The sequence below is a fragment of the Podarcis bocagei genome, assembly GCF_964188305.1.
Source record: "Podarcis bocagei genome assembly, chromosome: 4".
Taxonomy (NCBI): Eukaryota; Metazoa; Chordata; class Lepidosauria; order Squamata; family Lacertidae; genus Podarcis; species Podarcis bocagei.
Window position 1 is genome coordinate 46,429,414 of NC_138128.1, and position 16,242 is coordinate 46,445,655.

Sequence of the window (16,242 nt, forward strand, 5' to 3'; positions counted from 1 at the left end):
AGAGGGGTCGGTGCACACCGACCCCTCTCGCTCTCCAAGCTTCAGTGAAAGCCTGCATTCGCCCCATAGGACGCACCCAGATTTCCCCTTCATTTTTGGAGGGGAAAAAGTGCGTCCTATAGGGCGAAAAATACGGTACATTTAATACAGAATTTTGTTGCTATAGTAGGAGAAGCTTACCTTTCCAAATTTGGCATTAAAAATGGCGAAACACTGTATGTGTGAGTCTGATAGGCCAGAGTGAAATTTTCTTTCACCATGCCAAAGAGCTAAGCATATTTGATTGGTGCAGCAGAGAAATAAGTTTCTTAAATGTAGTTCCATTAGAGTTGAGTGTATATGTTTGCATGTGAAAAGAAAATTTGAATAAATATTTTCTCCTTGGCTTTTACATTAAACTGCTGCAGTTGCTTCTCCTTGTAAGGCTCCCCTCACTGCGATATTTAGCTTAACAGCATCATCTGGTGGTGAATTTTAGAAGCTGACACAAGTAATTTTCCTAAGTTGCTCTGTCTACATTTTGAATTTCTGGTTTGCATGTAATGCAGGAATACCATGTTCAGAACTTTTCATTCAGATTTAACCTTGTAGAATCACTATGAGGTTGATTCTTCGACAGTCAGGCACTGTTCAAAGGGGGAAATTTGATAATCACAAGTGACGCGTGTCGGGAGGATGTATTGAGGATTCATTGAAACCTATTCTTGATGTTACAACTTTTTGCAAAATTTAGTTTTGATGAATTGGAAGTTGTGGCTCACATTTCCTTTCCTTTAGTGCAATGTGGGACAGTATAAAAGCCCTTCATTTCTCAAGTGCTGACTGCCAATAAAACGTAGAATGGGGATCTCCAATTTTCCATTTGCAAACTGGAGACTCTACCTTGGGTTCCAAACACACACCACCAAGTGCTCACATGGCAACCATACAGAGGCATACACGATCCCATCTCCCCCTTGCAATTAGTTTTTTTTTTTGGGGGGGGAAAGTGTTTCAGTCTGTGATATTCCCGGAGAGTGCAGCTGGGGAGGTAAGAGTTAACTGTGGCTCCTCAGCTAGGAGATCACACACACAGTTTTCTCCACCCCATAAATTACATTGGGGGACAGAGGGACATGTTATGGTAGAAAGCTACTTTGAAGCCTAATTACAGTGGGGAGTGTGTGGATTTTTTGGTGGGGAGGTCACAGCTGCTTGGATGGGGGTAGGGAAGGAAAGAGTAATCCTTCCCTTCTCCAGCAGTGACAACTTCAGACTTTGCCCCTCCTTTGGAATTAGACTTCAAAGAAGCCTTCTATTATAGCCAATAGAAGGCTTCCTTGAATCTTAATTGTGGTGAGGGGGGTGGTTTCAGGGTGAGGTTCACTCCAAAGAAGAGGATTAACCCTTTCCTCCCCAGCTGTGACCCTCAAAGTCGCCCTCCCCTGCTGTAATTAGCCTTGGAAAAAGTCTTCTAATGGCCACACTAGAAGGCTTTTCATTATAAGTTGTATAAATATAGAGTTTTAATATTCCATATTTTAATATTCCAGAATGGCTTTGCATTGATATTTGAAATGTGTTTATATGTCTTCAATGGAATTCATTGATTTGTAGAAATGTATGGACACTTAGGTTATCATTCCAGTTTAAAAAGTTTTTTTAATGAGGCAAAAGGGTGAGTAATTGAACTATATTTTTGTTTCTGAAATAATGTTTTGCCTGTCTGGGATTTTGGCTATAACGATTTCTACTTACCTTTCTCTTAGATAATAATGACTGAGCCACAGAAAAAGACTCAGTGTTGAAATGTGTCTGGCTGTTTTGTTTTTAGAAGCCCTTGTTTTTAATTGGTAGTGGCTTGTAAGTGAAAAAGAAGTGCTTGTATTTATATTCATTTATACTGTTCATTTTATCTTATGGAATATTAAAAATCTATTTTTATACAGTTTAGAATTGAATGTTTCCCCCTTAACTCTGTTAAGTTGCATTTTTGTCAAGGGTAGTGGAATCTTTTTTCCTTTGTTTTCACCAGAAGGCTGCTTTGAAGCCTAATTTCAAGGAGTCGGGGTGGGGGGTGGGATGACAAGGCAGGAGTTTGAAGATTTGCGGGCATCCACGGGCTCTGTGTTGGTGATCCACAATCTAGGAAAACATACTCCATGAGGTTGTAGTTCCTGTGGTGGCACAGGTGGGATTTTGGCTTCAAAAGACTTGGCTGTTTTGGATGTTTTTTAAGCAGGACAGAGTTGATAAAGGGATTGAGACAGACGGTTCGAACCTGAGTGGTGTCAGTGCTAAGTGCGCCTGGGATGATCTTAGCCGGCCGCCAGAGGATGATGAAGACAGTAGAAGTATCTGCATTGGCACACATCCCCGACGATTGTCTGGGAAAGGTAAGAGGGAACCCGGAAAGCCACTCAGAAGGTTGTTTTCTCGGCATCACAGCTAAGTTGGATGGAGTTCTCATACTGTTGTGTTTTTAAATAGGTACAATTTGTTTACAATTTGAAATACTTGCAATATTCCTCCATTACAATCTTGATCTTTTGTTTTCATCCCATGTCAGCATACAAAAAAATATAATCTTTTTGGACTATTATAAGAAGATAGTTCCCTTTTTTAAAAAATTCTGTTTACAAGTCGTATACTTGATAATCACAGGTATTTTTAAAAGTGGTAGAAGGCATGGCTAAAAGTATGAAATTGGGAGGCTGTATTGCATCAAGTTATGTATTAAAACAGGAAACCAGATATTTGCTGTGCTTTATGAGGTCTTCATTAAATTTAATATGATTATTTCATGAGCAAAGTTGCTTCGTATGGAACTTGATTTTTTTGTTATATCAAGTTAAATTCAAAGCCCAAAACTCAAGGTTTAGCTCTCCCAACCCTCTCAATTTTTGCTCATTTATTTATAGCAAACCTGAATCACTTTGTACTCTGTGTGCTGCTCAGCAGTTAGTGTTGGTTCTATGGTGTTTCATCTCCCCCCCCCCACCCCGCAACTACTCTTTTAAAACAAACAAAATTACATTTAACTTCTACTTCTATAGCTTCTGATTGTGGTGTTGGAGGGTAAGCACCATGAATATCAACAACAACAGTAAATTTACACAAACATACACACACCCCTGACCGGGTTGCCCAGCCACTCGGCAGCTTCTAAATCAGCCAATAATAGTTTGTCTTAGTGCAGGAAAGGAAGGAAGCCATATGAGTGGGGAAGCGTGTGAAGTTTGTTTCTAATTTTCTGGTCCATGCCCTGGAGGATCATCTGAACTGAACCTGACTCGGTTTTTAAACTATCGTTTCAGATACAGAGCAAATCCGGGAGACTCTGCGAAGGGGACTTGAGATTAACAGCAAGCCTGTTCTGCCCCCAATTAACCATCAAAGACAGAATGGACTGAATAATGACAGAGCTCCGTAAGTTTAGTCTTGTGTTTGGGTCCTGAGGTGGTGGAAGATGTGTCTAATTTGGCTTAGCCTTGGGAAAATAATGGAAGGAAAGACTGGCTTAAGGTTTCTAACCTGGTGATAGCTATTTATGCAATACTTCTGGATGGCTCACAATCTAAAAGACAGAAATTGAAAAGGGAGAATGCAACATAAAGGTAGGTTTGTGTTTTAGAGCAGGTTCAGAATTTATAGACAGCTGACCAAGAATTACACAGTGCATACCTCTGATAGTTAAGTCATCCATGGTGTTATCAGACTGACAAAGTAGATGATATAAGCAAAGTGGATGATGGCCAGATAGGAACATAGATACTAACGGGTAAAATAAACGGGGCTCTGCAAAACAGGCCTAAGTGATGTTATCAGTGGGTGGGCAGAACATAAGCATGGCAATTAATTGATATTGTTCTGAAATTAATTGATATTGCTATAATTTGGCTATTGTTGAGGGAATATTGATAAACTAATAAACTTAATTGCAAAAAGAACATAAGCATGACTACTTACCGACTGCACGCAAGTGAGTGAACATGGAGGCCTGTCACTGATACTTGGGGTATTTTATGTTTCTCCTGCTTGCCATCCAGTTAATAGTAGAGCCTTTTTGGAAGCATATGTTCATCCTTCCCTTCATTTGAAGGCCTTTTGCACTTCACACATGAGATTGTAGGGAAGCCCCTTATGACCAGTGCATTAGTAGTGATAAAGAAGAGCATTGTTCTCTGAAATTTGTTTGTATAACTATTATATGTTGCTGTTTTTTGGATGTTTTTCCTTCGTACAGTGGTACCTCAGGTACTCTCTTTTGTGATGGTAACGAGTAGCAGAATTTGTTCTCAAAGGTGATTCTTAGCACTATCAGCGTCTGCTATCTGTAGATGACTCAAAGGGGTGAATAATTTTTAAAAAACACTGTCTTTCCGAGGGCAAGATCTCATCTTCTACATTTGCTATTCAGTATACCTTGGAGAGGATTACATTGTTGAATCTTGTTAAAAGTCTGTGAAAAAGCGTAGCCAACTCGGACTTCCCATGAGAGACAGAGCCTTAGTAACTTTATCTGTAAGCACTGCATCTTGGCCAGCCATTTGTAAGGGTATCAGCTTAATCACATCCTTCTAGTGTGGGAATCCATTACTTGGAACATTGTCCATCCAGTTCAGAACCAGGTGCTCTTTATAGAGTTCTAACAGAGTCTTCTTAATCATCTTGACAGATACCAGGACATTGCAAGGATTGAGAGAACAGTTCCCCTTGGGGAGGAGAGCAAGGGATTGTTCTTACTAATTTGCAGTTCCCAAGATAGGCAGATGGTTGCCCTCCAGTATTAGATCTTTTGTTGTTGAACATGTTTTGGCCACGTAGAACTCCATATGCCTTGTTTGCTAGAAATCCTGCTCCACTGAGCAGTTTGTGCCCTTGGACCTGAAAGACATATATCTTCATATTTCATCTTACGCATGGCATTGATGGTTTTTTAAAAAGTGCATGAATAGGGATGCGTAGTGCCCTGTTTGAGGCAGCACCAACATCAACAATTCTGCTATCCTTGGGTTGTAGCAAATTATAGTCTTACCCATTGCAAACCCGTTGAAAATAATGAGCATGGCTAACTTTGATCCATTAATTTAATTGCCCTACTCTGAGTAAAATTTAGTTGGCTACACTAAGTGTGCTATTCCTTGCAGGAATAACTTGTGGACTTTTGTGTGCTGAACTCGAGATACACAAGCTTGAGTCTTGCCAGAAAACCCATCTGGAACCAGTGCAAATGATCCATTGCCAATTTGCTACTTGATTCCTGATTTAGCGGTACATTTCCTTTATTGTAGGGCTTTGTCCCTTCAAAGGAATATCAGAAGTATATATAGCTTGTCTCTACTTGCCTGCCCCAGCTTGCTGTAACCACACATCCTAAACACGTCTGCAGATGGCTGCTCTGTTCAGGGAATAAAATATTCCCTTTACGTGTGCTAGGGAGACACTTCCCCACTGCATCCCTGCCTGTTCTGCCAGAGGATAAGCTGCTGTCCATCTGGTAGAGCTAGCTCACTTATTAAAATACAGAGGAGTATAGCATGAGTAGCTTTGCCTTGTTTTAGTCTAGTGCCCTCATGTAAGGCATACAGGGAACAACACAGAGAAGAATGCAAATGGAGTTTTATTGAGAGAGTGTAACAAAATGGCAATTTAATGATTAACAATAAAAGCTATCCCTGAGACAGTGGGGATGCCAGCAAAACGAACCAGAAACACATACTTCAGTGTTTTCTAGAGATGCACTGAGTCCAGGTAGTTATAATCTGATAGGCTTCACCAGCCTGGTGTCCTCCAGATGTTTTTGATACCGCTTTCACCACCCCCTGACTATTGGTTGTGCTAGTTGGTGGCAGTTGTAGTTGAAAACATTTGGAAGGCATCAGGTTGGAAAAATCTGGCCTCTGATGTACAAAGACTTACAAAAGAGTAGGGTGGTCCCAAAATGATAATTTCCAGGTACACAAAAGGAAGTTTGTTGTTGCCTGTTACAAGAAAAGAGAGGGGGTGGGGTTTTTTAAAGTTGAGTTTAGATGGGCTTTACAGTATAAATTTAATTAAATAATAATAACTGCTGTGACAACTACTACGCCTACTACTACTACTTCCAAGTGCCTTTTGTCATAGTTTGTTAGAACTTTAATAGCTTACTTTCATCCCTCCCCAAAAATGTATATTTTAGAGCCACCCCAAAATGGTGGTGGAATATTGCTCTCAGACAACATGTGGTTTATACCCTTGTCAAAGATGCTGTTCCAGAGTGCTCTAAATACTTGTGACAGGTTGGCATACTCATTGAAAGGGAGGTTGTTTGTGATCTCAGAACCCAAGTCACAAGTCAGTTCACTGGAATAAAGAGCAGTGACATGCGTCTTGAGGATGTTTGAATAAACTCCACAGAGGTGGTGTGTGCTGTTAGCAAAGAATAAGATTATGAACAAGCAAAGGAACGTGAGCGGTTGTTGTAGGATAGGTTTGATGCAGCCTAAGAAGCCTTCATTACTTGCTTTGTATTCCATACTCTTTCTCTCCACACTGTGTTTTGTCAAGCCCTTACTTTCTCGTTTAATCAGAACCAGGAATTATCAAAATTCCCAGCTGTTCCACAGGTTTTGCCAATAGCAAAAAGGTCTTCTGGTATCTTGCCAGTCTTTCTCAGAGATGTAGACTTTGTATGTACAGTAGTCTGGCTGATTGTCTTTGTTATCCTCTGTTGCATTCTGGTAAGGCTAATACCTAACAGACATTTCAGGAGGGCAACATGGTCTTTCTTAATCTTCTTAAAGATCATCCAGCCTACACTAGGGTCCTCCAACCAAGAGAGGCTGCAGCAGTAGAACAGGCAGTTCTTAAGTTGTGTAATTGACAGATTTTTCCATATAACCAGTTTGCTGGTCTCCTGTATGTAGGCTCGCACGTCATGAAGAAAATGAAGTTTCTTACCTTTTATGTTGGAATTGCATTGTACTCCTCTCCTCCTCAAGAGGAATATAACTGACATGATTTGAATTGCAGATTTTCGGTGGTGTGAAATAACTAAATGAGAAGCTACTGTGCCCTACTATTTGCTTCCAGATTGTTATAGAGGAAGGGGGAACTGTGCAGATTCAGTCCTGTGTGTGGAACTGAACAGAAGAGTCTAAGAATAACAGTTAACAGGGAATATTTGTTTTCTTTCTTCCATGAAGTAGCCTTAGATCGCCCTCTGTTGCATAATCAATAAACTGCAATACAGTCTATGCTGGGCTGGGCTAGAGATGGGATTGCATGAATGTTGCTTTCTTGGGCTTCAGATATTTAAGGAGACCTACCTCTGAACTGAGCTATTGGCCTTTTAAGCTAGTGGAAGTAAGGAAGTGATGGCATGGTGATTGTTGCCATATTCCCAGTTGCCTTACATCCAAAGGGAGAATCCTTTCACATGCTTGGCTTTGGGAGCAAACAAGCACAGGAATCAATATCCTTTGCCATTTTACTTGATCCTATGGCACATAGTGATGGAAAATATTCTCCTGTATTCTGCATGAATCAAATGCAGCTACTTCCCAGTGTTCTGGGGGGGTGGGATTGGTGGGATGTATGTGTGCTCAGTTTGGTGGATAGCTGAAAAGACTTTCAGTTTTGTAAATGCTTTTGGATATGTTCTCAGAGCTATATGAAGAACCAGTTACTATTGATAAAGCAGGTAGTATGTGGATTAACATGAACACTAGTTATGAGTCTTCTTTCTAATTACTGTTTCAGTTTCTCTCAAAGGAAAGTTATTGAAAGGAAGTAATTTATCTAACAGAGCAATTCTAACCATGTTTACTTAGTTCTACTGAATTTGATGGGGTTCACTCCCAGCTTAGTGAGGTTATGGTGGCAGCCTAAATTACTTGCAGCAATTCTTAAACAGGCCTCTAGTATCCTCAGGTTTTGTTTTGTTTTGTTTGTTTAAAGAAGACTGGTTTTTTCTGCAGGTTTCCATGCACTTGATCAGAAGCATCTGGCACTGGCCACAGAATTTACCTTTCGGATTGGACTTTGGTTTGGCCAAGGATTGTGGCACATGGTATTAGGTCTACAAACTTTAAGCTGAAGACAAGTTCCCTACCAGAGCAATATATCTTGCATTGTGTGTGATCTTAAACTCTTCAGAGCATACTAAAGAAGGTTATTGCTACCTGTGATGTAGGTTCTTTTCTCATTAGCCTAGTAAGTGGAGGCCTATAGACAAAATTATCAAAATTATGTTTTTGTTCATAGCACTTATTGACTCAGTGTATATGCTGAAACGTATGACTAGCAAACCTGCAAAAAGTATTCTTATTGGTTACCCAATACTCTTGCTCTCAGTTTGGAAAGGAGTTCTTAAACTATGTTATGCTAAGCCTTTCAAATAGCTTGATCCCAAGCATTTTTCACCTGCAAATAGAGCAAATTCAACCATGGCAGTGTACTGTCACGGACATGGATACTTTTTTCAGAATCTCAAAACCAGAACAAATCTTTAGGATTAGGGTCTTGTTAAGGATGGTGGTTTGGATTGTTTAAGCCCACCCAGATGCAGCTAGAACACAGTTTAGGTAGCCATGCATTGCATATTGTGTTGGAGCAAGGGCAAGGCAGATCAATGAGTAAGATGGAGAGTTAAGATATGCAGCTTCTAAGGAAAATGAGGGGAACCGTGGGAACACCTCAGACAAACAGTCAGGATTTGAAAAATGAAAAGCTCTCTTACTTCCAGTTATCATAATATACACCATCATGGAAAAGGTTAGTTCTCTGCCTCTTGGCCAAATGAAATGCCCAAAATAATGGATAAGAGAGAACTGGTATATGTAGTAAAATTGGAGTATTAGAATGGTTGTGTATGCTGAAGCTGTATTTTATTCTTTCTGGTGCATACTTTGTGATGGATGTCAGAAGAAAGGCTAGCACGGGCACACAACTGTCAGAACTGGCAACAATCTTAAGCACGCTTTCAGCGTAATGGGCTGGTATGAAATGCCCTGGCTCAGAGTAGCAAAGATCAGCCAGACTTCTTAATTTTTCTCAGTACAATAAATCCTGCACCAGAAACCTTAACATATTTAAAGCTGCCTCTGCATCCCACTAGAAATCTAGGAGATGCAGATCAAACCCATGGTCTCAATACCTCAAAATGGGATTAGAAATAAAAGGGTTGGTGCCAGTTCTACTCTTGAGTAGGACTTAGTTGAATGCAATTCAAATTATTTTTCATGTATCTGTTAAACACTTTTTCTCAGTGAGAATGTTCTAAAGATCATTTGTAGTCTGATACAACATGGAATTAGTGTGAGTGCACCATTTGTTCAGGTGAAACACAGGGAAGTTGTGTGGTATGAGAATCTAAAAGCTGTTTAAATAATGGGTTAACCAAAGCAATATTCTAGGCAGTAAGGCTTTCTCAACTATGAATATGGCAAAATTGAAGTATAAATGTCTTACTCAGCTTAATAGTTCTCAAATGCTGTCTTTTTTCCAGTTCAGTTGTGAAGCGGAGGAGACTGACTTTCACAGTGGCAAGGTTGTTGCACTACATGGAAGCTAAACTCTACTAACATCCAATTATTATTTTCCTGTTTGCTGAATTGTACTATCCTAGCATATAAAATGGACATAGTGTCAGTTCAAATGTAGCATCGAACTGTGGTTTGGTATTATATTATTGAGCCTTGAATTTGTGTGGTTAGATTCCTTCTTCAGCTACCTGTGAACTCTGCTTTGCTTGCAATCTCTGGCTTTTGCAAACCAGAATTTGCCTGGTTTGGATAAAATTGCAAAGTATAGTTTGCTGCAAAGTAAGAGTTTGCAAGGAGTTCTGTGTCTGCAGTAGTTTTGTGCATGTGACTTTTTTATTTTATACCAAGAATGGAATGGTTAAACTTTGTGTAGCAAGTAAATGTTGGAATATCTCCAGGGGCCTAAAGATTTTTACTAATTGGCATAAAGGGGTGCTGATTTCAGCCATCCATTTCTAATGTGGCAAGAGGACCAACGGTGGTTGCAGGTTTGTGCATGTGGTCATGGCGTGTTTTAACCAGGTTGTTTCTTCAGTCATTTTGCATATAGCAAAAAGATAAGGAGATGCTGCAGTGTGTAGTTTTGCTGCAAGTTACGAGTTTGGCCAACTGCTACACAAGCCCAGTGCCAAAGTCTAATGTGGCTGCAGCTAACAGCACTGCGGCTAACAGCACTGTTGTTCATCTCAGTTCACAAGATTTAAAAACCAATTCAGGCTGTTGGTAAGAACAGAAGATGGGGGAAGAAATAGTTGAAAGTCAGCAAAAGTCACCTTGGTAACTGCAGCATTACACTCGCTCAGAATGAAGAGACTTCAAACATGACTACAAACAGCTTTAAAGAAACAAAAAGAATTTAATCATCTAAAGAATTAATCTGACAACTGCCCACACTTACACCTCCCACAATCCTTCAATCACTAGGGAATGAGCTTTAATCTCAGATTCCCCTCCAGTTCCATAAAATGCTAGATATGCAGTCTTCAAACTGGGGCATTTCCGGCACACTGCTCTCATTCAAATGCTCTCCCTCTCCTAACACAGCAGCCTTGGCTTTTGTCAGTTTTTTGTTTCATTTCTTTCTGGATGCAAACCGAGGATCATGAATTATTTGTGTTGGTTGGGTGAAGCATTCAGTCTGGTGGAGATGTTTACAATATTTTTACGTGCTAGTTACTGCAAAAAAGAAAACTTGTGCCACCTTTTACTAACGCTTTTGGGAAGGAGCAGGGAGAGGCCAAGATGGGTGGCACAAAAATACAAGTAATTGAAACAAAAGGCATGCTTAATTGTAATTTTTAAAGCTATAATTTTTAGATAAAAGAGAGTGCAGTAATGAATTATTGGGTTCTTCCCCTCCCACACTGATTCCCCCCCCCCATCTAGGTTGCCTTCTTTTGCAAAGGCCAGGCATGGATTTTCATTCATGCTTGAAGAATGTGAAAATCTCCTGCATACTTGGTTTTCAGCTTAGTGTGTAGGTTATTGAACATCTAATGTGTGGGTGGCCCTTCCAGTACCCTCCCATTCAAAGGTTGGCAAGGCAAAGAGAAGGGCCTTCACTTAGGAGACAAATTATATGGGGAATTCTACGCTTCCGGAGTCACTCTGTAAAGAAAATCTCTTGGTTCAAGAGTTAGAGCCAGCAAATCTGAATCACATATGGGTTACGGGGAGCTTATTCCAGGGACTTAATATATTGTCTTGTTTTGAGAAGAAGCTCATCAGGATGTGGTCAAGCCAGGAAATGAGGCACGGTTCAGGTTAGGGGAATAGACTTCTGGAATACTGGAGCAGGCAGAGCTTTAAGGAGGAAATTGCAGCAGCAAAAGGCATGTGGAGGGTTCATGGACTTTTAAATCTGTTCTGTTCGTTTTTCTGAGAAAGAAAAGTACCGTATTTTTCGCTCTATTAGACGCACCAGACGATTGGACGCACCTAGTTTTTAGAGGAGGAAAACAAGAAATAGGAAAGGAACGCAAAGCATCCTGAGCTAAGAGGGAGCGCTCCTCCATCTTCGCTCAGGAGGCTTTGTGGGGCTATCCCTGAAGCCAGGAGAGCAAGCACCAATCCCTCTTGCCCTCCTGGCTTCAGCAAAAGCAAGCCTACTGGCTATCCTCCCGCAAGAGCCGCACGCTCTGTCTCTTCCCCCACCTCCTGCAAAAGCCAGGGATAGCTGCGCGAAGCCTCCGCAGGGCAGCGGGATAAAGGCTCCCCGTTCCCCTGCGGAGACTTTATCCCGTGGCTAAGCCAGAAGGTAGAACAGCCAGCGGGATCCCGCTTGCTGTCCTGGCTTCTTTAGCTGTACGCAGCCTCTCTGGCTTAAGCAAAGACAGCCAGCAGGATGCATCCTGCTGGCTGTCCTGGCTTCTTCTTTGGCCGTGCGCCTTCATCCCCTGCCCAGGAGAGGCTGCGCGTGGCTAAGGATCCCCCAAGAGTCGCGCTCCCTTTAAAGAGCGCACAGAGTGCGCGTGCGGCTCTTTAAAGGGAGCGCTGAGCAGAGCCTCCCGCCTGCATTCGCTGCATAAGACACACACACATTTCCCCTTACTTTTTAGGAGGGGAAAAGTGTGTCTTATAGAGCAAAAAATATGGTACATAAATATCCTTATGCTAACAGCCTATTCTGTAGCAGTCCAGAATGAACGCTGGAATATGTAACTATAATGTAACCTGTGATCAGATACACAACCTATGCTGTTGATAGTGGTGCAGCTACACTCTTGCCAGAAAAAGATACGGGCTTCTGAAGCTGCAGAGACACCTTTATACAATAGTACAGAATATTCTATTGATCTATGACGTTCTGTGGACCCAGCTACAGCGATTCTGGATGCATAACACTGCATTTGGACAACATGGCATTTGCATTCTGGCCATTGTTGTTTTATGTGTAGTTTGGTGCTCTGGTCAATAGCAGTAAGATGAATGAACCTGATCTTGTGATTAGGGCTTGGCGATGGAGAAGTTGGCACTGAAACACAATTCATGCGGGCAAGTTAACACTAGAGCACAATCTACAGTAAGAACAGTTCTATTTGGGGGTTTTGTAAACAGAAGCACAGCTACATAAATCTAAGTGGATACAGTTATTTCCATTATGCCCTAGAACTCCTGTGGTTTAGGGTTCTCTCAGCAGTGGACCTCATACAAAAACATAATGTGAGCTTAATCCCCAAAACTTGTAAATTTACTTGTAAATTGCTGTCTGGAGAAACACACAGCTGCCATTATTACTGCTTTAACACTAGAGCCAAATATATTGTCACAGTTGGAGCATCAGAGTATGAGTATGAATTCTGCCCTTTTTTTAGCATTACAATGAATACTTAATCTCATTTTTTATTATAACTGCAGAGTAAAGACAGTTTGGTTCCAGTGTCCATAAGGTTTGCAACTGTTTTCTTAGCTTGCAACTTAGGGATGAAAAATTTCTCCATCACCATTTATCATATTTTTTCCGTGTATAGGACGCCCCCTATTTTGGGAGACTCCAAATTAAGAAAACACTCTTTAGCACTACCTGTCTGTAAGATAAGCCCCAATTTTAAACCTAATTTTCTGGTAAAAAAAAACCCCTAGTCTTATACATGGAAAAATACGGTAATTTGTATGCCATCTTTCCATAGTTAAAACCATGTTCAAGACGGCTTACACGTGAAAAGATTTACATAATTACAAACATATCAAAAGTAGTCAAAAACAATGAATAAAGCATATCAAAAGTACACAGCCATTATTGAACAATTTCTGCATGAATAAGATGTAAATAAATAAAATATAAACATAAACATACAAAAAATAATATAACAGCACAAAAAACCCCAACAATCCCTCCTAAACAATGCCCCAACCCAAGAGTCTATTCAGCAGCCCCAGCTTTTGTAGCTGGAGTAAGTCAGAGCTCTGCCCTCCCAAGCCAGGTGGAACAGGCTAGTTAGGCAGGGAGCAAGTCTTCCACGACTCACAGCCATAATTTGATATTCTTCTGGTGAATATATGCTGCTTTTAGGAGTTAGTGTCAGATAAATAGAATGTGTGGGTAGTAGGATAATTTTGCTAAATGTACATTGGAGATCAAGAAAGCTTAACTTAGTGGTCAATTGGCTGTTCAGTTATTTTAGAACAAAATGATAAACTGCCAAACTTATTATTCAAGAGTCTGCTCCATGCTATGGTTGGGTTTTTTAAAAAAAAACCACAAAGGCCCCACCTACACATCAGTGCAGTTCTGTATCCTATCTAGTCTGAAAGCATTTGGTGGGGAGTGAAATATATTTTCTCCAGAGGTTCCAGCTGTATCAACCTGAATGTTCTATGACCCACATGGCAACAGTTCTGAAATGGTGGGCTGGAATAAATCAGTGAGTCATGGAAGACATCCTCCTCTGCACTTCTTGCCAGGGTTCATTAAATTGGGTGGGGAAACTCTGGCCTCTCTCCCCATCCATATTTCTCACCAGCCCTGCTCTGTACCCTGATCAAGTGCTTTTGCCTCGGAGGAATGTGTCCTTGCCATTTCTATTGGTTGTCAGAGTGGAGATGTGTAGAAATCTCTGAGTTGTACATAGTCGGGATATAGCCTGTTATAAGAAAGGTAAGAGTCACATCCATTGCTCTACTTGCTTTTGGATCTGGCTGTATGCATGACTGGCATGAACACCCTGGAAGGTTGCCCATGGGAGTCTGTGGCCCTTTGTTGAAAAGTATTCCCCATGCTTGCCTTAGATGAAATCACAAAGTGTTTTGTTCACATCTTCTTCACTATTTGCATGGAGAGATTTATTCCCTTTTTTCACCCTTAGATTATAGTCATCTTAATCAGGGTAGGGAACCAGTGGCCCTTCAAATGTTGTTGGGCTTTTCTGTTGGCCCCAACCAGGGTGGCCAGTAGCCAGGAATGTTAGGAGCTAGAGTCCAGCAATATCCAGAGAACCGTAGCTTCCCCATCCTTTCTTTATGCCTTCCATCTATTGAAGAATGGCTCGTATCTTATAGAGAGGTTGACATTAATAAAACTTTTACCGGCTTAGGTGTGATTCTTTCAACTGGCTTTGTGCCTCACTGGGGAAACTGACAGGAAGCGTTGAGGAAGGGTTGACAAAGTTTTCCAAATCCAAACTTTTGCAAAGAATCATGACCAAGTTTGTCAGGGTTGTATAACCTGAAGGCAGTAGCTATGGATATTTATTGCATGTGAACAACCGGCTAACTGAGAAGTGATCCAATGTCATGTCCCTCCTGGAGGAATCTTTTTTGAGGGCTCACATGGAGTTCCTGAAGCTAAAATCACAATGGTGCAGTCTTTGGCAATGGCTCTTGAAGCAGATCTGTTGATTCTGTGCCCTTGGGACAGGTAACCCCATCTTTGTCTTAGAGACAGATGCCAAATGGCCACCTAGTCCTCAGGAGTGCAGGTACCTAATGGTGCAGAATTGGTCAATCTCCAGCTGCAGGTACTTGCCTGAGGAATAAAGTATCCATTTGAACAAAGAGATATTTGAGAATAAGCCACTCTTCACAAGTCGGGGCTCTGAAGACTTTAGGCTTCAGTTCTAGACAGAGTCCTGGAACAATGTGTGCACCAGCTCCTAGACTTAAATACCCCCTGATTACCAAACTGTTCACTAGGACCTCTCGCCACCACCCTGATGTTTGGACTTGAGACTTCCTTCAGATCTTGCTTCTCATTCTGACCTTGTGTTTGGACCTCAGACTGCCTTCAGTCTGTGCTCCTGATATACACCTTCGCTAATTCCCATATGTAAATCAAGCAGCACTGTAAGAAGTGACCTGATCTCTTAAAAATTTCATATAACAGTGTTTGAAACTTTGCTTCTAAGGCAACCAGACTCGTTGAGTACCACTTAGGAATATGTTTCAAGTCTTCAGGTACCGTTGTGTGTGAATGTATATTTGAATCAATACTAAGTGTTAACAGACATGGTCATTCTTCCTTTAGTGACTCCATCATCACAGATAATGTCTAGAGGCATCAGTAACTTCTCACACTGATTCTAGCTCACTATGATAATAAAATTGGCAGTAAGGTTGTTTCTACATTGAAGAGGATATTCACAGTGCCTTATAAGATCCTTGTAAAAATAGGCCATCCTTGATAGGATCTGGCTAGGCTGTGCAGTGAAAAATCCTCTGGAAAATATGCCTGTGGGTCTTTAACTGTGAAAAGGCAATATTATGAATATTTACTTGTGAATGATCCTATTTTACTCAGCGGGACATGCTTGCTACATACATCTTGGCTATGTGAGAGGTTGGATGACTTAACAAATTTATGTAGGCATACAAATATTAATATGGATACTGCAGGAGCTTGGTCTAGCAGGTTCCCAATATTTTCATGGTATGCTACCATCTCTAAGTGATTCCTCCAGCAGGGAAATGACATCAGGTCACTTCTCAGCCGGTTGTTCACATGCAGTGCAAAACTCAGTGGTACTTATAACCCCAAGGTTGCAGATTCAGTCCCCGTAAGGGACAGCTTTGCAGGGTTTTGGACTAGATGATCCTCAGGGTCCCTTCCAACTCTACAATTCTATGATTCTATATTCCCAACCCATAGCTACTACCTTCAGGTTATACAATCCTGACAAACGTCTTCATGATTTTTTGCAAAAGCTTGGATTTGAAATTTTTTGTCAACCCTTCCTCCACACTTCTGGCCAGTTTCCCCAGTGAGGCACAAATCCAGTCGAAAGCATCACAAGACATAAGC

At 41.1% G+C, this 16,242-nt stretch overlaps 1 protein-coding gene across 4 annotated transcripts in view; it reads left to right on the forward strand.

Moving 5' to 3' along the window:
- SUFU (SUFU negative regulator of hedgehog signaling) overlaps window positions 1-16,242 on the forward strand; it is a 71,150-nt gene that overhangs the window by 30,492 nt on the left and 24,416 nt on the right. The window contains exons 7-9 of one of the 4 annotated variants that reach the window (XM_081191993.1): window positions 2,222-2,375; window positions 3,297-3,408; window positions 9,470-9,511. In XM_081191993.1, coding sequence (XP_081048119.1) covers window positions 2,222-2,375; window positions 3,297-3,408; window positions 9,470-9,511 — 308 coding nt within the window. Of the gene's footprint in view, window positions 1-2,218; window positions 2,376-3,296; window positions 3,409-9,469; window positions 9,512-16,242 lie in introns of all 4 variants that reach the window. The other 3 variants (XM_081191992.1, XM_081191994.1, XM_081191995.1) reach the window with 3 other exon arrangements.